Below are 24,021 nucleotides of genomic sequence, written 5' to 3' on the forward strand. Positions count from 1 at the left end.
TGTGCTGCTTTAGTGAAATCTAAATTTAGAATTGGGCTAACACTGAATATATTTAAAAAGCACATATTGTGTTACATGTATTGCTAGTAAGTAGATTTTCTGCTGTTATTTAGTAGAGCAAGACATTACATAAGTGTCTTAGTAGGGGTTTTATGTTCTGTAAAGCTTAACAAAATAATTAGTGGTTTTATATAAATTATGATATAACAATTTATCACTTCTACATAAAATGCAGGACACTGGCATTTATCCTTATAAATAAAACTTTCATTTGTAAATCATGAAACTGTCCAAAATATTTTAAGTCCTTCAATTAATCAGGATTTGCTATAAAGTTAGGTTTTTTACTATTTAATATTAGTAGTTCAAGAAATGCTTAACCCAATCCATCACTTCAAATAATCTCCACATTTCTAGCAGGTGGCAGTTATATAATAAAAACATATAAATGGGTAATTTTCCCAACTGTTGAAATGAAAACATCGGCAGTACTTCTCCAATGCCAAAACTAATGTTTCTTAAATGTGTTCCTCACAAATTAAAAAATTCATGCTCACAACACGTTCAGTAACGTATGTAATTTTCCAATGATAAAAAGAATGAAGGGAAGTGCCAAGCTGAGAAATAAAACAGCAGTTACCAATTAACCATTAATCAGTTTTTCAATATTTCCTTTATGATTTACATACTCAGGTGGAATAACTGAAGGTAACGTTTTCCCCCTGCAAACATATGCAGGTATATGTTTGGGTATATTTCTCTTTCGAGTGGCTATAGTGTATCACTGAAAAAGTGAGCCACAGTGTTAAAGTACAAATTATCCTTTAGTTACTCTGAATTTCCTTCCCAACTAAGGCCAAAGGTATTTACACAAACGGCAATTATGTTGTAAAAATGCTTGACCACCCTAAGACAGAAGAGAGAAGATCCAGACTGCCAGGGGAAAAAAAGTGAGGCACATTAATGAACACAAACTGGATAGGCACATTTCTGGCTTTTGTTATTGTTTTAAAAGGCACACATTATGTAATCCATATAAAAATAAATTAAATCTACAGCATTAATTCTTAAAAACAATCACAAATTCTATAAAGTTAACTAACTGCAGAAGTAAATTTCTCTGCTGTCTTTTGCAAGCTTATTTAAAAAACATTGCACTTGAGAATTAAAAATATACAAAACACCATTTACACTTTATTAATGTTTATATGAGAATCAAATTATACATTTTTTGCATACGCCTTAGACTCTGGTCTGATTACTTTATGGCACATAACTCAATTTCAGCATTCTAAATTAACATTATCCAAAACTTACAAGTCACATTCTGTGTTTCTCCATTCAATATCAAACTCAGGAAATTTCAAAACTATCTTTGACTCTAAAAATTTATGGAAAGCTGAATTATTTTGTGCTTGCTCTCCTGAAATTTTAGGCCTGATAATACACTACCACTGAACATAGACACTGAAGATAATGTAAAATTTCAGCCTAGGAAAACTTCATTTTACTGAGAATCTCAACAAATGTGCTTCTGGAAAATGGCAGTTGATCATTAAGAGTGTTGAAAATCATTTCAGTGCTGAAAATCATTTCAGTGCTATTGCTTTTGATGACCCACTTCAAAAGTGCAACTTAATGTTTGTAATCAGTTCTCAAATATGTGTATGGTCAAAGACCTAATTCAAGCTAACATAGTGTTGGAAAGAATAGACAACACAGGATGGCAAGCCTGTACTTCTTTCGAGCCAACCAGTGTCCCAGGTCCATCAACAATCTGCCAGGTATCGTCCTGAAAAACACAGAGCAGACCCCTGAAATTACACCTTCACGTGAACTCAAAGGAGGACATTTTCACTGTGGGTACAGATACATAAACTCAGTTCCCACCTGCTGTTGACAATACATTAGAAACAGATCACAGGTGTCCGTCCGGCTGTCCGGACCATGATTACTCTCTTCCAGGTGTGTCTCTACCTAGCACTTTGTACAAAGGTCAAAGAACAAAGTTTTCATGACTTCAGATTATAAACTGCTTAACAGTTATTAAACAGTTGCTTAGAAAAGTACTGTTCGAATATAAATGTTTCCCGGGTACATTAAAAACTTAAAATCTCCCAACTTACCAGTGGCAAACCGCTTCTTTACTAAGGAAAGCCTATAGCCAGTGCCTACAAGCTCAATATCTACTCCTGAGAGGGTATTTCCCTCGCTGAGGAATTGCACTGCAAGTGTGGTGGGTTTACTAGGTCCTTCTGAAAGATCAAATTTTGCTCTGAGGGACCCAGAACCTATAAGGCAAAGAATAAAATAACTTAAATAGGGCAACATAAAATTGACAGAAGAAAACAAATGAAGATGATGAACTATGTCCTATGCCAAATTCATAAGTCCTATGCCAAATTCATAAAATGTATACAGTAAACGAACCATTGTCCTGTTTCCAAAGCAGACTTTATTCAATGAGTCTGAATTAATTTAATCCCTACTTCTCTCTAACTTAATAGTAAGCACATGTGCTACAGACACATGCTGAAGTCACTAAAAAGAGAAAAAGGAAGTCCATGAGGGCAGTTCAGAGGGAACCCTAGAAGGAGTATGAGAAGGAATAAAGTCAAAAGGAAATGACAGCCAACTACCATTATATGGGCGTGGGAGAGGTAAAGAAGGAAGGACAGGTAAGTTTGGGAAAGCTGTACCAATGCCATTATTTTCTACTCTGCTTCTTAAAATTTAACTGGTCTACCATGCCAAATACAGCTGACCTTTAAACATTGGTTTGAACTATGTGGGTCCACTAAAAGATGGACTTTTCCCCCATCGGTACAGTACTGTAAATGGATTTTCTCTTCCAATTTTCTTAATATTCTCTGTGATTTAGCTTACTTTGTTTTGACAAAACGGCATATAATACACAGAACAGTATGTATTCAACTGTTATCAGTAGAGCTTCTGGTCAACAGTAGACTATTACTAATAGTTTCGGGGGGAGTCAAAGTTATACGTGGATTTTTAACTATACAGTGCTGCCAGGACGGGTGGGGAGCAGGGGGTTAGGCACTCCTCACCCCTACATTGGTCAACGGTCAACTAGGTAGTTCTGAGATGTTTTCTTTTCAATATAACCATTTATTCAACATACCTCAGTCTAATCATATGCCACAAATTGTAAACCAAATAATTATGAAGACTGTGACAGATGCTGTAGAAGAGCTCTCAAGAGCTATGGGCATAGAAGCACATAAAATGATGGTGAAGATGACAATGTGAATTGCAGGCAGAGGTAGCTACAGGTACAGAGATGGGAGACATGAGAGAGCACAGTGCCTTTAAGGGACCTGCATACATCACAGAAGAGCTGGAGAACAGGATGGAAGAGTGGCAGAAGGTAAGACTAGAGTGATAGAAGGAACAAGCTCAAAGTATCTTTATAATTCACCATAAGAAATAATCCTAGGGAGCCACTAAAGGTAAGACAAAAACATTTCAGATTAGTATCTCACAAGGGGAGAGAAGTACAAGATACAAGGTAGGGAAACTATCTAAAAGCCAATAAGACAGTGTAGGACTCTGTGACAGTTGATTAAACAGGGGATCTCAACTTGGCTAAGGGAAAGGAAAAAAGTAAATGCATTTGAAACATATTTCAGAGTTGGGAGTCAAAAAAGGGGGAAAAGAGGGGGAGTCTAGGAGTGTGCTCAGGTTTCTGGTCAAGGAAAATAGATGGAATTGGTAGGTAGCAGGAGCGACATTCTAGGATTCCCTGCACAGAAGCTGAACACCATGGAAATCTGAAGGAAGATACCGTAACCCCAATCCAGCCCACAGGGCTGGGCATGATGGCACAGATCAGCTGGAGGTGAACTGCTGCCTAATTCTTAAATGCTGTCCAAACCTTCCTTAAACTTTTACAATTCTCTTGAGAGGCAATTCAATTCTGTCAAAGTTCTACTACAGGCCAAGAGCAGCCACCTTGGCAGTCCTTAAACTTGAGAATTATTTCCTGTCCCTCTTCTGGGCATAGAGCCAGAATAGAAATATATTCCTATTTTACAGTATTCTAATTTGGATATTTCTTTTTAAAGGCTGACTAACCAAATCAGAACCACATTTAAAAGATTTTTCCATTTCTTTACATACACTGATACCTGAAGAGCAGAGGCAAACTATTAAAATACCTGGTTAGAAAATCTGTATCTTATTTTTGAAGGAACAATTTCCCTTGTTAGTACTTAAAATAGTAGAGTTTCATTAAATAGGGGAAAAATATATGTCCTCTTTTCCCTGCTAATTGGTTGTAAGCCCTCAATTTAAACAGGATTTCTGGTTTACTTCTAGTTTTAACTAGGAATTTCAAATTTGTCTCCCCAGAAGCCATACTGTTTGTGTAAAAGTCAGCACCACTGGCATCTGAAAATAGGCAAACTTCAAGTACCAAACAGCAACAAAGTAACTGTAGGTCATCTTGGTTATTTCAGCAAACACATATTTCTCTAGCTGAGGTCTGATTCAGCATGGTATGCATAAATAAGTAGCCACTATAACTATATGGCTACATAAAACTATATGTTTTATGCTTAAAATGTTCAAAGAAAAAACCCGTAAGCAAAACTGGGAAAGCTTAAAAAAACAAACAAACTCTACTTAATAGGAAAAGTTATTGAAGGTTAATTAGGCATTCAAAGGAGAGCAGGAGAATTTTCTTAACTTTAAGACAAAATCAGAATAATTAAAGACTTGACGGTCCTGGAAATTATATTCTAAATTGACTTAGGGGAGACACTAGGATGACCAGATAGCAGATTTTTCCTTTGCATTCTGAACACAAACAGATGGAGACTTGGTAGGAGTAAGCAATTAACTTGTTTCTCCTTAAAATAATAAGCAGAGAAGTAAAAGCTGTTGATGGAAGGTGGGAAGGCAAACAAAGGGGATTTTTAAAGTCTGGAACCTTTTGCATGATTTCTGGGAAGCCAGAAGGACCCCCATAACAGAATGACCTCAAGGGTGTTTAAAGAATTTCAGTTAGTTAACAGGTTACCCAGCAGAATAGATTGGGAATAGAATAGGTTCTATTAATAGGATAGGTTCTGCTTGAAAACACCTAATGAAGTAAATTGAAAGTTATCCTGTGAGCACATGCACTTAGACAGTTTTTATAAAGGTTATGGCAAAACAAATGCTTTTTCTTACAGAGATAAGCATATTCTATCTTGGGGGGACAGGAGGTGTGGGGGAGATGTGTTCCGAATTTCAACTAGTCCACTCTTAAAATTTAAGGCATTAACTTCCACCTAGTGGTCAATTCTAGAACTGAAGGCAAGAAAATCCAAGAGAAAGCGTTCCATAAAAACACCTAAAAAATCCATTTTCAGGGGTACTACATTATAAACAAAAAAAGCATACACACACTTACCTCCATTTTCTGATTTCTCTGAAATACCAGACAGTTTCCAAAAGGCTTTCATTTGTTCTGCATTCCTATAAGAACAGTATCTTCAGATTAGTTGTCCAGCACAGTGCCTTACAAATGGATGGGCAATTAATAAATAAATGTATTTTAAATATTTCACCAGGGGGTGCCTGGGTGGCTCAGTGGGTTAAAGCCTCTGCCTTTGGCTCAGGTCATGATCTCAGGGTCCTGGGATCGAGCTTGACATTAAGCTCTCTGCTCAGCAGGGAGCATGCTTCCCCCCCTCCCATCCCCTGCCTGCCTCTCTGCCTACTTGTGATCTCTCTCTGTCAAATAAGTAAATAAAATCTTTTAAAAAATAAATACACAAATAAATATTTCACCAGAACAACTAGAGGGCTAAATTTACTTTTAGTATTACCTGGTAAAGATGTGTTTATGATATAATGCTACATCTTAGTGGAAATTTACTGAATTACAAAATTCTTCTGGTCAGAGAAAGTAAAATTGGATAAGTGATTCAGTACCTTTATTACTAAAGAAGAAGAAGATTTTATTAAAGAGTGAAGCAAATAGAATGTCAGAACCTCTACTCATATTAAAAAAGGGAACAAGAGGGTGCCTGGGTGGCTCAGTTGAACAACTCCCTGATCCTGGAGTCCTGGGACCGAGTCCCACATTGGGTTCCCGGCTCCCGCCTCCCGGGGAAGTCTGCTTCTCCCTCTGACCTCCCTTCTCATGCCCTCTCTCACTGTCTCTCTCTCAAATAAATAAAATCTTTTTAAAAAAAAGTGGGGGATAAGAGGAAGTTAAGAGATGAGAGTTACTAAACTAGTAAGACAGTTGTTCTTACAGATATACTAGATGCTGTATTTAACCCTGCAAAATAATTATCTGAGGTTAAGTAGTTTGCCTAAGGGTAAAGTTGTACTGAATCATTCAAGTCCGGGTGGGACAGCAAGTGCACTTTTGGATTGAGGTTACAGTGATTTGACTAATAGGATGAACAGCATCTTTCATACACACCATGGTTTCTATGGTAAAATGCACTAAAACTTTTCAAAGTTCCAAGACAACTTTGAGAACTTAGGTTCTAGAAGCTGGGACTTGCAGCAGAAATTTATCAGGAATTCAGAAATCTAAAATTTACCATATCGCAGGGGGAAGGGACTGCATGTTTGTGACTCCTCCATCCACAGGTACCACCACCTGTATGTTGGAAAGCACACTTGGTGCCACCATAGCTTCTGGGTTGTACTTATAATCCACTCTAAGATCTGTGGTGCCAGCACTGCATTTCCAGTATGTTGCAAGATTTAGAGGAGTAGACTGAATACCGTTTGATGATACCTTTGAAGAGAAAAAAATAACAAAGCTTTTTACCCAAAAAGTAAACAAGCCATGCTTATGACATGTATGACACAAGAGGTCTTGGAATCAAAAATAATGATGGAAATATTGCTAGGCAGAATAAATCAGGCTCATCTCCAAGGATTAAGAGCTACTATCCAAGTGTAGATAGATCTAGGACTATCTACATCAAAATATCCATTATGCTTGTGCTAAATACACATTCCTGGGGAAGGGGAAGGGACTCCCTTTTTCCCCCCTAATTTCTTTCATGAGTACTTTATAGTTTTCTGAGTACAGATCCTTGGTCTCTTTGGTTAGGCTAAGATTTCTAGGTATCTTATGGTTTTGGATGCAACTGTAAATGGGATCGACTCCTTAATTTCTCTTTCTTCTGTCTTGTTATTGATGTACAGAAGTGCAACTGATTTCTGTGCATCCATTTTATATCCTGACACTTTACTGAACTCCTGTAGGAGTTCTAACAGTTTTGGAGTGGAGTCTTCTGGGTTTTCCACATAAAGTATCCTATCATCTATGTATGTAACTTTTGAGTATCTCCCTATATCTAACATCGAATTTTAAGATTCCTTATAAATTAAAAGAATTTAAATTGAAGATAAATCATGCAATACTCCAAATCGAGAATCAGAATACTTCCAACTCCAAGTGTTTAATTTTAATCACATGATATTTGTTATGCTCCACAAATAAGTGAAACCATATGATAATGACTTTCTCTGCTTGACTTATTTCACTCAGCATAATCTCTTCGAGTCCCGTCCATGTTGCTACAAAAGTTGGGTATTCATCCTTTCGGACGGAGGCATAATACTCCATCGTGTATATGGACCACATCTTCCTTATCCAAATCACATGACCCACAGTAAATGGTGTAATTCTTTTCCATTCTTTAACTCCTTGCTCAAACTCCTTTCTATTGAGACCTACCCTGATCACCCTGTCTAAATGTACTCTATTACATTTTCATTCTTCCTTATTCCACACACTTTGCCTTTTCTCGATAACATATATTATTATCTACTTATTACATGTACTATCTTCCTTGCTATTCCTGGTGAACAGGCACTGAATAATAGTTACAGAATTAATAATAATGAATACTTGGGATAAACTTTAAGCCCACTTAAGTGGCAGCACTTTTTAAAGTTATGTATTTCTTAGAAACACAAGCCATTTTAATATAACTATTCTATTAAAAATTCAGATAGTATGGGGGCAAGGGGTGGTGCCTGGGTGGCTCAGTTGGTCAGGCGTCTGTCTTTGATTCAGGTCGTGATCTCAGGGTCCTAGCATCAACTGCTGCATAGGGCTCCCTGCTCAGCAGGGAGGCCTGCTTCTCCCTCTCCATCCCTTCCCCCGCCCTGCTTGTGCTCATTCTAGTAAATACAATCTTTAAAAAAATTCAGATAGTATAGAAGTATATGAAATAGAAAACCTATCCCTTAACATTCTTACTCCCCATTGTTAACACTGTGGTACATATCCTTAAACACATTTGGTAGGCATGAATACATGAATCTCATTCTTTTTAAAGGCTGTAATAACTAATCGATCAACTAATCAATCTCTTCCGTAGATGTGTACGTAACTGGCTTCCATAAAATGCACTGAATATTTTTGTAACTTCGCTTTTTGCCCATTTGTGAAGAACTGATTTTTTGAGGTGGAATTGCTGAATTAAAGGTTCAACTAACTATTCAGGGCACCTGAGTGGCACAGCTGTTTACGCATCAGACTCTTAGTTTCAGCTCAGGTTGTGATCTCAGGATCTTGAGATGGAGTCCCATGTTGGGCTCTGCACTCAGGATGGAGTCTGCTTGAGATTTCTCTTTCTCTCCCTCTGCCCCGCCTGCTCATGCTCTCTCTCTAAGTAATTCTTTAAAAATTCAACTATTCAGCAATATAATCGGTTAATCAGTTTGATTAACTTACACACCTTCTAACAAGTGGTCCCACCTCTTTTTATAGAGCATCTTGCCCATTTTTGTCAATTAATGGGCTAAAAACCAGTATCTCACTGTTGTCTTACTATTCATTGCTCTGGGGGCGCCTGGGTGGCTCCATCAGTTAAGTGGCTGCCCTTTGGCTCATATTCCCAGAGTCTTAGAATTGAGCCCCACATCTGGCTCTCTGCTCGGTGGGGAGCCTGCTTCTCCCTCTCCCTCTGCCTGCTGTTCCACCTGCTTGTGCGCTCGTTCTCTCAAATAAATAAATAAAATCTTTAAAAAGAAAACTATTTAAAAAATATTAATTGCTTTGATTACTACTGACATGGAGCATCTTCTGTAAGTTACCTATCTTGAGTTAATCACCTTTACTTACTAATTTATACAGTTTACAGTAAGTCTTTGGTCTTTCTTATAAATACTTTTCCATCAGATTAAATAAGGATTCTGACTATGCAGCCATCAAAAGAAATGAAATCTTGCCATTTGTGATGACGTGGATGGAACTAGAGGGTATTATGCTTAGCGAAATAAGTCAATCAGAGAAAGACAATTATCATATGATCTCCCTGATATGAGGAAGCTGAGATGCAACGTGGGCGTTTGGGGGGTGGGAAAGAATAAATGAAACAAGATGGGATTAGGAGGGAGATAAACCATAAGAGACTCTTAATCTCACAAAACAAACTGAGGGTTGTGGGGTGGGGAGGGTAGGGAGAGGGTGGTTGGGTTATGGACATTGGGGAAGGTATGTGCTATGGTGAGTGCTGTAAGTGTGTAAACCTGGTGATTCACAGACCTGTCCCCCTGGGGCTAATAATACATTATATATTAATAAAAAATATTAAAAAATATATAAAAATAAATACAGATTCTGTTTAAGAACTTGTTTTAACAAAAGGAGTTTATATACACTAATTTATTTGTTGTCAAAGATCTCACTCTCATTCCATGGCCTCTGGGTTTTGTATTACTCTTAGGTCTTAACATTTCAAGATCAAAATATGTAAAATATATGGAATTATATACACACACCTGCATATATACCCACAGATTTATATTCACCCATGATTTATTTTAGTAACTTTATGGTTTCATCTGTTATTATTATTGGTACATGCAGATTTTATTTTGTTTAAAGGTATGGAGTTAGGGATTGAGTGAATTTTTTCCCAAATCTCCAGCCAGATGCCCCAGTACCATTTACTGGAAAAAAACAAAACAAAACAAAACAAAACAAAAAACATCATTTCCACATTGCCTTGAAATGCTAATTTGTCAAATAAATAGTTTCCCATTTATTCCTGGATTCATTTCTAGACATACTGTTCCTTTGATCTGGCCCTCTATTCTGCCAGTTCCAAACTACTATAAATACTAACACCTTAAAAAAGTTTACTCATTAAAACTCAAAACTTATTACTCCACATTATCATTTAAGACATTTTAATGATTATTCCAGGCTTTATTCTTCCAGAGGACCTGAAAATGACTGTCAGGTTTCCAAACACCCTATACACACACTCTTCTACTGGGTTTCTGAGCAGGATTACATTAAATTTGTAAGTTATTTTAGAAACATCTAAGCTGTTTACGACTTGACTCTTCATCTAAATAAAGTACTCCTTTATGATTATATTTAACTCAGTAGGGATTATGTTAGTTTTTTTCCTAATTAGTTTTTATTGTCGTGTTCACTGTGGCTACAGGAAAGGATAGTGTTAACAGATTTTTAAAAGAATTTTTATTGTGATATACTGACATGAATTTCAGGTGGACAACTTAAAGATTCAGTATCTCTATACACTGCAAAATACTCACAATTATTTTTTCTCATGAGGAGGATTAAGATCTACCCTCTTAGTAACTTTGAAATATGCAACACAGTTTAACTAACTTTAGTCAGGACATTGTATCTTTCATCCCCATGACTTATTTGTAACTGCAGGTTTGTACTTTTGAATCACTTCATCCCTTCTGCCTACCCTCTGAAACCCTCTACTTGGCAACCAACAATCTGTTCGTTGATCTCTGAGCTTGGCATTTTGTTTTTTAAGGTCTATATGTAAGTGGGATTATATGGTATTTGTCTTTGTCTGACTTAATTCACTTAGCATAATGCAGTCAAGGTCCATCCATGATGTTACCAATGGCAAGATTTCATTCTTTATTATGGCCAAGTAATATTCCATTACATATATACTATATCTTATTTATGTTTTCAGCTTTCGAGGGACACTTGGGTTGTTTCCAAGTCTAGGCTATTGTTAATAATGTCTACATTACAGGCATTAATTTGTACAGCAGTAGTGAGCTATCAGGAAAAATATAATGCTACAGTAAACATCGAAGTGAAAATAAAGTTTTGATTAGTGTTTTTGTTTTCTTCAGCTAGCTAGACAGCTAGCTAGAAATCCAATTGCTACAACACATGGTAGTTCTTTTTTAATTTCTTTCCTTTTTTGAGAAACCTCCATACTGTTTCCATAGTGGCTGCACTAATTTACAACTCCACCAACAGTACATAAAGATTCCTTTTTCTCCATATCCTCTCCACAACTTACAAATTCTTGTCTTTTTAATAACAGCTATTCTAACACGTGGGAAGTTGTTATTTCATTGTGGTTTTGAGTTGGATTTCCCTGACTAGTGGTGCTGAGCATCTTTTCATGTACCTACTGACCATCTGTAGGTTTTCTTTGGAAAAAGTGTCTATTCAGGGACGCCTGGGTGGCTCAGTGGGTTAAGCCGCTGCCTTCGGCTCAGGTCATGATCCCAGCGTCCTGGGATCGAGTCCCACATCGGGCTCCTTGCTTGGCAGGGAGCCTGCTTCTCCCTCTGCCTCTGTCTGCCATTCTGTCTGCCTGTGCTCGCTCGCTCTCCCTCTCTCTCTGACAAATAAATAAATAAAATATTTTTTAAAAAAAAGTGTCTATTCATACTCTCTACCTATTTTATACTCAGATCACTGGCTATTGAGTTGTATGAATTCTTTTGGATAGTAACCCTGCAAAGACTTTCTCCCATTATAAATAAGCTGCCTTTTCTTTTTCTGGTCATTTCCTTTGCTGTGCAGAAGCTTTCTAATTTGAGGTAGTCCCACTTGTTTAATTTTGTTCTTGTTGCCTTTGCTTTTGGTCTGATCCAAAAAATCATTGCCGAAGCCACTGTCAGGGAACTTAGCCACTTTTTTTTATTCTTCCAGGAGTTTTATGGTTGCAGGTCGTACATTCAAGTACATGGCCATTTTGAGTTATTTTTGAGTAAGGTGTAAAATAGGGCCCAGCTTTGTTCTTTACCCTGTAAAGAATTTTCCCAACATATTTATTGCTATCCTTTCCCCATATTCTTAGCTCCTTTGCTGCAAATTAACTGATGTATGCGCTAACCTATTTCTAGACTCCAATCGGTTCCATTGATCTACGAGTCTGTTTTTATGGCCATGCCATATAGTCTGGACTACCAGAACTTTGTAATAACCATTTTAAATCATGAAGTGTGATACCTTCAGCTTTTTCTTTCTCAAGATTTCTTTAGCTATTTGGAGTTTTTGTGGTTCACAAATTTTTGTATTGTTCTATTTCTGTGAAAAATGGTACTGGAACTTCAGGGACTACACTGAAATTCTATATAACTTTGGGTATTATGGATATTTTAATAATATTAATTCTTCCAATCCATGAGCATGGAATAGCTTTCCATTTGTGTCACCTTCAATTTCTTTAATCATTTTTCTTTCACCTCCTTGGTTAAATTTATTACTCGGCATTTTATTCTTTTGAAGCAACTGTGAATGGGATTGCTTTCATACTTTTGTTGTCCTGATAGTTCACTACTGCTGCACAAAAATAGAAAAGATTTCTGTATATGGATTTTGTAGCCTGCAACTCTACTTAATTTATTAGTTCTCAGTTTCTTTGGTGAGGGTTTTCTACATATTGCATTATCTGTACTGACAATTTTACTACTTCTTTTCCAATTTGGAAGCATTTTTACTTCTTTTTCTTGCCTAACTGCTCTGGCTGGGACTTAAAATACCATATTGAAAGGGCGCCTGGGTGGCTCAGTGGGTTAAAGCCTCTGCCTTCGGCTCAGATCATGATCTCAGGGTCCTGGGATCGAGCCCCGCATCGGGCTCTCTGCTCTGCGGGAAGCCTGCTTCCTCCTCTCTCTCTGCCTACTTGTGATCTCTGTCTGCCAAATAAATAAAATCTTTTTTTAAAAAAATACCATATTGACTTAAACTGTTGAGAGCAGGCATCCTTCTCATCATCCCTGATCTTAGCTGACAGCTTTCCCCCACTGCGTATGTTAACTGTGGGTTTGTCACATATGGACTTTATTCTGTTGAGATACATTTCCTCTATATTCAGTTTGTTTGGAGTTTTTAATCATAAGTGGATGTTGTATTTTGTCAAAATGGTTTTCTTGCATCTACTGAGATGATGATAATCTTCTATTTCAATATGTTGGTTGATTTGTCAAAGTTGAATCATCACTTTGGTTATCTCCAGAATAAATCCCACTTGAGCGTGGTGTATGATCCTTTTAAGGTACTGCTGAATTTGGTTTGCTGACAAGTTAGCTGTCAATTTTGCCATCTAGGTTCAGCAGCAATATTGGTCTATAGTTTTCTTTTCTTGTGGTATCCTTGTCTGGCTTTGGTATCAGTGTTGGCCTGATAATATGGAATTACTGCTTTTTTTCTGGGGACAGGGGGTGATAGTTTGATAAGGATCACTATTCTTCTTTGAATGTTTGACAGAATTCACCAGTGAGGCAGTGTAGTCCTAGACTTTTGTTGCTGGCAGCTTTTTGATTACTGATACAGTCTTTTTACTATAACTGGTCTACTGAGATTTTTCTGCTTCATCAGGATTCAGTCTTACAAGGCTGTATGTTTCTAAAAATTAATCTGTTGCTTCTATCTGTTGTGCAGTTTTTTGGCACAAAATTGTTCACAATGGTCTCTCATGACTCTTCGTATTTCTGTGGTTATCAGCTGTAAGGTCTCCTCTTTTATTTCTGATCTTATTTGAGCCATCTCTCCTTTTTTTCTTGGTGAGTCTAACTACAAGTTTATCAAGTTTATCTTTTAAAAGAACAAGATTAGGAGCGCCTGGGTGGCTCAGTGGGTTAAGCCTCTGCCTTCAGCTCAGGTCATGATCTCAGGGTCCTGGGATAGAGTCCCACATCAGGCTCTCTGCTCAGCAGGGAGCCTGCTTCCCCCCCTACCCCCGCTCTCTCTCTCTCTCTGCCTACTTGTGATCTCTGTCAGATAAATAAATAAAATTAAAATCTCTTTTAAAAAAAGAACGAGCTAGCTCTTCCATTGTCTTTTCCATCTGTATTTCATTTCTGCTCTTTGTTGCTTTAGTCACTCCACTAACTTTGGGCTTCATTTTCTAGTTCTCTGATGTGTGAAGTTAGTGTATTTGAGACTTTTGTTTCCCTGGTAAGCATTTATTGATATGAACTTCCTTCTTAGAACTACTTTGGATGCATTCAATAAATTTCTGTGTTGTATTTCCAATTTTGTTTGTCTTGAGAGAATTTTTAATTTCTCTTTTGATTTATTCATTGACCCAATGGTTGTTCTGTAGCATATTATTTTTCCTTAATTTTTGGAAAGATTTTATTATGTATTTGAGAAAGAGAGCACACATGAGCAGGGGGAGAAGCAGAGGAAGAGGGATAATCAGGCTCCCCACTGAACAGGGAGTCTGATGCAGAGCTCAATTCAAGGACCCTGGGATCATGACCTGAGCCAAAGGCAGATGCTTAACCAACAGAGCCACCCAGGTGCCCCTACAGCATACTGTTTAAACTCCACATATTTGTGAATTTTCCAGTTTTCTTCCTGTAACAGATTTCTAGTTACACATCATATTGTGGTCAAAAAAGATCCTTGATAAGATTTCAATCTTTTTAAATTTATTAAGACTTGTTTTGTGGCCTAACCTATGATCTGTCCTGGAGAATGTTCCCTGTGCACTTGAGAAAAATGTATATTCTGGCTTTTGGATGGAAAGCTCTGCATATAGCTTTTAAGTTCATCCCCTCTAACATATCATTTAAGAACAAGGTTTCCTTATTGATATCTTGTTTAGATGTTGTAAGCAGGGTATTAAATTCCCTTATCATACTGCTATCAATTTCTACCTTTAGGTCTCCTAATATAGGCTTATATATTCACTATAAGCTTCAATGTTGGGTACATAAATATTTGCAAATACTACATCGTACTGGTGGACTGACACCTTTATCACTATGTAATGTCCTTCTTTGTCTCTTAATTCCTCTTATTTTAGATCCATTTTGTCTACTAACCTACCCCACCTTTCTTTTGGTTTCTATTTGCAAGGAACTTCTCTTTAAATCCTTTAACTTTGGCCTTAAAAATGAAGTGAGTCTCTTAAAGGCAGCATACAGATGGTTCTATTATTTTTTTAATTCATTCAGCTATTCTGTCTTCTGATTGAAGAATTTAAGATTATTTACAGATTACTGATAGGTGTGTACTTATGGGCATGTTGTCAACTGTTTCCTGGCTGCTTCTGTAGTTTGTCTCTGTTTCTTCTTTTGTGCTCTTCCTCTGTGGTTTGAGGACTTTATTTAATAGCATGCTTAAATTCCTTTCTCATATTTTGTGTATCTACTGTAGGTTTTTGCTTTGTAGTTACCAGAGGGCTTACATGTAACAACCTTTATTTATAACTATTTTTAGAACCACTGAAGTTTGAAGATAATCTACAGCACTACCTTATTTTTAGTTCCCCTCCACCGACATTTGATGTTTCTGAATGTTACATTTTATCTTTACCTAGTGATTCCTCAACTAATTATTGTATACTTATTTTTACTACTTCTGGCTTTTAATCTTCATGCTACCTTTAAAAGTAATTTATCCACTACATCTTACCACATATGCTTACCTTTACCAGTGAGATTTATACTTTCATTTGTTTTCTTATTAATTAGTCCCCTTTCTTTTCAGCTTAAAAAAAGTCCTTTTAGGGGGAACCTGGGTGGCTCAGAGGGTTAATTCTCTGCCTTCAGCTCAGGTCATGGTCTCAGGGTCCTGGAATAGAGCCCTGCATTGGGCTCTCTGCTCAGCAGGAAACCTGCTTCCCTCCCCCCTCTCTCTCCGCCTGCCTCTCTGCCTGGTAAAGATCTCCGTCTGTCAAATAAATTTTTAAAAAATCTTTAAAAAAAAAAAAAAAGATGCAAGCTTTAAAAAAAAAAAAAAAAGTTAAGGAAATATTCTTGAATTTCTAGAATTTCTAGAATAAATCTCATTTGGCCATGACCTATTACTCATTTAATCTGTGAGATTCTATTATTTTAATTTAGGACTTTTGTAAGGATAAGACACTCACCTGATACTTTAATACGTCTACATTATAGTAAGAAGCAGCTGGATTTTGCTCTGATAGCTTCTTGAGGTAGACAGTAACAGCCTGCATGTTCATCCAAAAATCTTTTGTGTTAGAATCACACTGTGATGGATCACTGTATGCAGAAGAAATATTTTTGTTATTTTATCCGACTTGGCTTTATCCTTTGCTTCTGTATTGTCATTTGGTGACCCAGGGAAGACTAGTAGGAATAACCCAAAAGGGGGGATGATGGAAAACTAAAGTTAGGGGGATAAAGAATAGAACACAGCAGTGCCTGAACACTGAGATAATAATGGACAGGAGAGAAGGATTTAACAACTACCACCACCACCACCACCCGAAACACAAAAGCAACAGCAGGCTGTGTTGTCACGCAACTCAATTATTATTGTTTCAATAAAGAAGGAAAAAGTTTTACAGAAATTTCACCCTCAAAACAAAAGTACACAAACCTGAACACAAGTTGTGCATTTGGAAGAATTTGCTCTAGCCTGCTGATATTTTTCACCCTGAAGCACAGCACAGCTGGAGATGGATTGCTAGTGAAGACTTTAATAATTCCACTTGGGAATGATACCGTCATGTCACCAGTGATCTTCACAATACACCTGAAATTAGGGAGTTGGAAAATTTTAAGTGGTGTATATAGGTGTTATTTTTTTTTTAAAGAATTTATTTATTTGACAGAGAGTGAGAGAAGGAGAGAGATCACAAGTTGGGGGGAGCAGCAGAGGGAGAGGGGTAAGCAGGCTCCCCACTGAGCAGGGAGCCTGATGCGGGACTCGATCCCAGGATCCTGAGATCATGACCCAAACCGAAGGCAGAGGCTTAACCCACTGAGCCACCCAGGTGCCCCTATAAGGTGTTTTAATAACCATTTAAAACATGCTTGGTTTAAGAAGGACACATAAAAAAATCTGTCATAATTATGGATGATGAATTATGGATTATTTTTTCAATTTAATTATTTAAAAAAAGATTTTGTGTGAAATGGCAAATGCACATATCATCGTCTTTGCTTAGACTTAAACTCCAAACACAAATGCAAGCATCAAGCTCATATTCTTCCACGTGTTTGTGGAAACATTCCCCTGGCTGTCCTATAAAGACACTCCTTCCCTCACACCATCTCCACTTGCAGCTCTTCTTCCCTGAAAACCCCACACAGTCCTGGGCCTGACAGTGGCAGTGGGAGAGGTCTTCCTTGCTTCTCACTGTCCCTTCCAACTCTCTGTTCCTACTTCCTTCCTAAAAATCTCTAGCCCCCTTTGTAACCCACACCATCAAACTATACTACTTGGTATTCCATCCCTTTCAAGTTACCTTCAATATTTTCTTTCATTTCCCTGAAAATTTTAGCTCTTGGCCCACTGTCAAGTCTGTGTCTGCACCACTATTATCATAATTTGTAGCCATTTTAACATCCACACAGATAATCCTCCTAATATTTTGTTCACCTAGTTCTCAGCCCCTTACCTCCAATGATCCTATCTTCCAGCCTACCTCAGACACACCAAAGCCCCTCCACCATCTCAGTTTCAGTGTCCCCACTCCTCTAATGGCCACTTCCTCTTTTCCTGGCTCATTCTGTCTAGTACCACATCTCCCAGTCTCCAACCTCCTCAAAGCTTTCACAATCCACAGTTCCTACGGTATTTTCACCCATTCCTTCAAATCCTCATTTCCTTGTCCCTTGGGATTTCCTGGCCCATCATTATGCAATGCTACCTCTTCTCATATCTTCCTTCTCCTCCAACATGCAGTATTCCTTCCCCCAAAGTCACAGTCATTGACTTCAAATTATACTGAGGAAATAAAGTCAGGAAAGAACTTACAGCCTCAAAACTGAACTCCTACTAGACTCTGTATTCATACCTTCCCTCTTGTTTCAACAGATGACCAGTCAATGCACTTAAGGCCAATTTCCCTGCTTCTGCATAAAGCTCATCTCCTTCCACATATCAAAGGACTTTACTCATAGAATTGTACCTTTTCCTGAAAGTTCAAATTTTTCCAAAAATAATGATCTTTCCAATTAGTGTACAGACATGCTAAAATGTATCTCTAAAAAACAAACTAAAATGAATAAAAACTGTCTTTGATTCTATCATTTCTCCACTGTTACCACTCCACCTCTCTCCTTCCACTTGGAACAAAACATCTTGAAAATTTTCTATACTTGCTCTTTCCAAATATAGCCCTATTTGCATCATCTCCTTCTCCTGAACTCCCTCCAAGCATGCTTTCATCTCCAACACTCAACTAAAATCATTGGTAAATGTCACCAATGATCTCCAGAATGTCAAAATCCATTTTTCCTGAAGTATCATCAGTATCAGTTACAGCTGCACACCATCCTTCATGAAAGGGTTTTATTCAATTCATTTCTGGGACACTGCTCTACTGGTTCTCTCACCTCTCCTGCTGCATGCTGTATCAAATTCCTTTACCAAATCATTGTCATCTTCCTGTTTTCAAAGCACTGAAGGGAGCGAGAGTTCTCATGAGATCTCTTCTCTATTCCCTGAGGCCTATGGCTTTCAGGATTATATACAAATTAATGACCTAAGACCTATTCCCTGAACTCCAGAATCACATATTTAGTTGTCTTACTAAGTACTTCAAACCTACCAATCTCCTCCTTTAGCAAATCTCGACAGCCCTTGTTTTCAAAAGGAATTCAATATCGTACTATCATTCATGATCTCCTCAGCTAATAACCTTATATACACCACCATCATCTCTCACTTGGACTGCTGCAGTTAATCTTCTCTGTTTGAACTCTGGCTCCTTCTAGTTTATTCTCTATATGGCAGCCAGAGTGCTCCTTCAAAAAGCTAGGCAACCTCATCACTTCTCTATCAAAAGCCTTCACTGGCTTCTGACCTTGCTCAAAATAAACTCCAAACTCTTCACCATGGTCTATAATTCCCAACCTGATCTGGTCCCTCTAAGGACTTATCTTTGACTACTCCCTTGCTAACTCCAACTTAGTGACATGATAATCTCTTTGCTGTTCATCAAATATGCCAGACATGCTTCTATCTCAGCCTTTTACACTCACTGGAATGCTCTTCCCTCACACATCTGCATGGTTTGCTCCACAATGTCTTTGAAACATCTCCTTAAATTTAGCATCAAAAAGGTTATCTTAAAAAAAAAAAAAAAAGCAGCCCTCTACTGTAACTCTTGTCTCTTCCTACCCTAGTTTATTTTTCTTCATAGCACATATCAATACCATTCCCTTACATGTTGTTGTTCAACATATAATTATCCATCAAGTACTCAAGTGTGGAGGATACTTCACTAAAGAAAACAAAGTTCTACTCTAAAAGGTTTGCATTACCATAAGAGAAAACTAACAAGCTGCTTCTCACATGAGTGCTTACACATAGTAAGCACTCAAATATTTGATGAATGAATATATGTTGAATGAGTATGTTTATACACAAAAAGTAGGGGTGATCATTCACCAAAATCTTTTCTTAAAAGAAGGGGGTTAAACTGACTCCTTGACAATAGTCTTTAAAATGAGACATATAGGGACGCCTGGGTGGCTCAGCTGGTTAAGCAGCTGCCTTCGGCTCAGGTCATGATCCCAGTGTCCTGGGATCGAGTCCCACATCGGGCTCCTTGCTCCGCAGGGAGCCTGCTTCTCCCTCTCCCTCTGACTCTGCCTTCCACTCTGTCTGCCTGTGCTCGCTCTTGCCCTCTCTCTGACAAATAAATAAATAAAATCTTAAAAATAAATAAATAAATAAATAAATAAATAAATAAAATGAGACATATAGGGGCACTTGGGTGGCTCAGTGGGTTAAGCCTCTGCCTTCCGCTCGAGTCATGGTCCCAGGGTCCTGGGATCAAGCCCGCATCGGGCTCTCTGCTTGGCAGGGAGCCTGCTTCCCCATCTCTCTCTGCCTGCTTGTAATCTCTCTCTCTGTCAAATAAATAAATAAAATCTTTAAAAAAAAAATGAGACATATATTCTAAGTCTCTCTGGCAAACGTAACATTTTACCAAAGATACACATTAAGCCAAGATTCAGAGTTCTATCCCCTTCTAGTCATCTGCCATCATCCTGCTCTACAGTTATGTATGACCCAACAGATGGGTCATAATGGTCATAAACCCTGGGGAAGAATATAAATAAACTGGGGGGGGGCATTACTACTGCTGATTATAGTGATTTTTTTGTTTGTTTTTTAAGAAAGACATTTGCTAAATGACTATATTTGATAGCAAAAAAGGCAGGTAAATAAGTAACAGAAAACTCTATTACAGAATCAAAATGTAACTCTGAAAATATACCACTAGGCCCTCTCCCTACTAAATGCACGCGCACGCACACACACACACACACACACACACTTTTTAAAACTAACTTGGTGGGATCTGCTCCTTTAAAATAGGCATTAACAGATTCTGTAAGGGCAACTGCCACAGGTAAGGTGTCTTGATTTCCAAGGCTGACAGGGCTGGGACCTCGTGACACACCTAGAATACATACAATTCATTTGTTAAATCCTACAGAAAGACATTTATAAAATAACAAGACAGGTAAATTCATAATGTTAGCTTGTCACAAATGACTCTATTACTGGTTCCACTGACGGCCCATGTGTAAATCTGGAGGTTAAGAAATAGAGCACAGAACACACTGAAACATAATACAGAGGACAAAAAAAAAAAAAAAAAAAAAACCGGAAAACATGTCACACTGACTTCTTTTAAATGAAATGACACTGAACATTTTGTTAAGAAGTATCAGAAGGAAAATCCCTTCCCCTGAACAACTAAAATTAGTAAAACATTTCTTCACAACCCTTCAGATACTAAATTGTTTCCGGTTCTACCAATCACATACAGCAGGGCATTAAACTGGGTTTTTGTATTTCAGCTACTTCCATACATCAGCTATTTCTAAATGATACACTACTCATCATAATTCTTTTACTTCTTCTTTGTCTAATGCTTACATTTTATTTCCTTACCTTGACCAATGGGATTAATGATGTTACTTTTTTATAACATTCCTGATATAAAGTTTACTTACTTAGTTTATATACCTTTAAAGTCAACTCATATAAACATTATTTTCAAGTAAGCAAATTTAATCTATACGTGTGTTCGGGTTTGTTTTTTTTTCTTTAACCTAAGTAAAGTTTCAGGTTTATTTTATAATAGGAAAATTCCTCAAAGTAGTTGATTGCCTTTCTGGACAAATGTACTCTTCCCATTCACACTTTACCACTACTGCTACTGATTTGCAAGTGGAGCATTTTATTTAATATACAATAAATGATGAAATTTCTTTAAAAAGAAAAAGCCAATAATACAGTTTATTCGGTTTTTCCCTTAAGAATGGGTATTATAGAGGGCACGGATTGCATGGAGCACTGGGTGTGGTGAAAAAATAATGAATACTGTTTTTCTGAAAATAAATAAATTGAAAAAAAAAAAAAGAATGAACAATCTAGGTCAACAGATGTCTCAGAAATTTGGATGTATGCTTTTGGTCTATAAATCTGTGTTACTTCTGAAATACCTAAAATACTAGTTCTGACAAAAATCAGTACTAACTCTCTGCCTCACAAGTGACACTGACATTCTACAAACAGATCTTTTGTTAGCTTTAACAGCTAAGAAGATTTGGTGGTATTTAATATTCTGAAGAATTACGCCTTAGAAAGTTCTTCATAGTTTAAAAAAAAAAAAATAGCTCAGGGATGAAAAATAAGAACTGCTTCTAGGCCAATGGGAAAAGTAAATGCCCCCACCCCCCGACTTTTAAAGAAAAAAAAGAAAAACTTAATTTCATATGAAAATTAAAAACTGAGTAATATAAAAATCTCAAAAAAGGAATCACAACAGCTACTATTTACTAACTCTAACATGTGTCCAGCACTAAGCCAAGGTGGCATGAAAAAAAATGCTGCCTTTTGGAACCAAAAGTAGTTTTACAAAGCATGAACATACTTGGTCAATGAGGGATGACTAGAAAGAGAAGAAATGGAAATGTGTCTAGAGAAATGATTAAGGCCCACATCACATCATGGAGGAACTTTAATTTTATCTTTATGGCACTAAAAACCACTAAAAATGTTTAAGAGAAACATGGCTATATTTTTCATTTACTAAGATAACTCTGAACACAGAGTGGATCCTGGAATGAAGAGAAAAATGTATGTTGTCAGAGATTCAATTCTGGATCAGGTGAGAGATTATTAAATGAAAGATAAAGGGCTGATCAAGAGGCAGAAATTCCAGATAAGTGCATAAGAAAATGCTGAGGGAAAAAAGAAGATTAAGTATAGATTAACTGAATACAACTATGCAAACAATAAACTTTTTAAAATATATATATATTGTTCTAAACTAGAGGGTCACCAGAAATTCAGAAAATTGTATTTTTTAGAGGAAGGTGAAAGCTATTATATTCTTTTTTACTAAACAAAACTATATTCTCAACTGTGAATTTAATCTTTTCCCTTAAACCACCTACAACAAATGGAGATTTACACAGTCATGGGTAACATTAATGTTGTTCCTACTTTGACAAAGAAAATCAAAAGAAACCTACATGTTATTATTTTCAATGATCCAATTTGGGCATATAAATTGAGAATTCTTGAAACAGTCCCTGTAAATTGTAAGTCCATTACTGAAATACTGGCAAGTAGGAAAAAAAGCACTGAATAGTAGGGAAAAAAAACTCAAAATACACTTAACATCTTGGCATATCCCCTTTAGTACTTCCTATTCTTTTCCTTTATACTGCACATGCATAGTTCAAAAAAAATGTTTGCCATGGGACATATGTAACCAAGTCCTTCACAAAGCAATGAAGTCTAATTTATAAAGTACTATTCAGAATAAATCATTTCTTAGAAATAAATTCCTTGTATTCTTTAGAAGGATATCATGGGTTCTAATTTTGGAGTCATTGTTTTATATTTGAAAATGCAGAGAGCTTATAAAATTGAAGTAAGAAGTATCTTCCTGTAACAATCAATGGATAGTTTTGTGGAATTCCTTTCAGTTCAGGATTAAAAAATACTCCCAATTATCGGCTACCTTTATACCTCACCTCACAATATGAATGGCTTTCCTAGGACAGCCTTTGCTCCGATAGTTGAGGTATTACCATTTTTTAAACTGACATAGTTTTTTGGCTTCTTTTCTCATCACTTTTTCTATGGTTCTGACACCTTTAGCAGTAAGATTTATGGATGGTTCTTAATGTTGAGGAGGAAAGAAAAGCAAGCAGATGGAGGGCAATACAAAAACACTATAGGTTTTTAAAAGTGGGGAGCTGATATCAACAGATCCTGTACAGAAACTGGACATAATTAGTACAAAATAGAGAAAGTTAAACCTTAGAGTTATTCTTGACTTCTGAGACAGCATACATTGCTGAAAAAGGAAAAATGAGGTAACAAAGTATTTTAGATACACTTTAGGAACATTAGTCAACACATACGTTGCTTCTGATACAATACCTTGTGAAGTCTCACAGTGCTTTTCAATTTCAGAGAGTGTCCCAATCAAATTATCATCTTCTATTACATTTAAATACAAAATATTGCAGGAAAAGAAAATATTTTCAAGAAGAATCAAAACCTTAAACAGAGCTGAATAAGCATTGTAATAAAAAAAAAGGCTACTTTTATGGTAGATTTAAAGTGCCTTGTTATACAAAATCCACATTACATCCCACCTGTCAGTGTAATAGCTATCACCTACCTGTGGTTTTCCTATTGCTGGCATGGGGCCAAACTAAAAACAAATATGTACCTACTCAATCAAAATAATTTCCATCACAAATTGAAATCCTTCTAAATAACCTAGAGAAAATTGAGAACTAAACCAAATTTTGGTTACCCAGACC

General features: G+C 36.9%; 1 protein-coding gene across 5 annotated transcripts in view; it reads right to left on the reverse strand.

Moving 5' to 3' along the window:
- Positions 1–1,181: 1,181 nt before the first annotated feature.
- Positions 1,182–24,021, reverse strand: part of FCHO2 (FCH and mu domain containing endocytic adaptor 2) — a 116,133-nt gene continuing 93,293 nt past the window's right edge. For all 5 annotated transcript variants that reach the window (XM_032335997.1, XM_032335996.1, XM_032335998.1 and 2 more), the window contains 7 exons: positions 20,516–20,627; positions 16,586–16,741; positions 16,113–16,245; positions 6,564–6,763; positions 5,417–5,481; positions 2,127–2,291; positions 1,182–1,792 (listed from right to left, as the gene is read on the reverse strand). In XM_032335997.1, the coding sequence (XP_032191888.1) occupies positions 1,770–1,792; positions 2,127–2,291; positions 5,417–5,481; positions 6,564–6,763; positions 16,113–16,245; positions 16,586–16,741; positions 20,516–20,627 (854 nt within the window). In that variant the 3' untranslated portion in view covers positions 1,182–1,769. The remainder of the gene's footprint in view (positions 1,793–2,126; positions 2,292–5,416; positions 5,482–6,563; positions 6,764–16,112; positions 16,246–16,585; positions 16,742–20,515; positions 20,628–24,021) is intronic.

This window comes from Mustela erminea, chromosome 3, assembly GCF_009829155.1.
Source record: "Mustela erminea isolate mMusErm1 chromosome 3, mMusErm1.Pri, whole genome shotgun sequence".
Taxonomy (NCBI): Eukaryota; Metazoa; Chordata; class Mammalia; order Carnivora; family Mustelidae; genus Mustela; species Mustela erminea.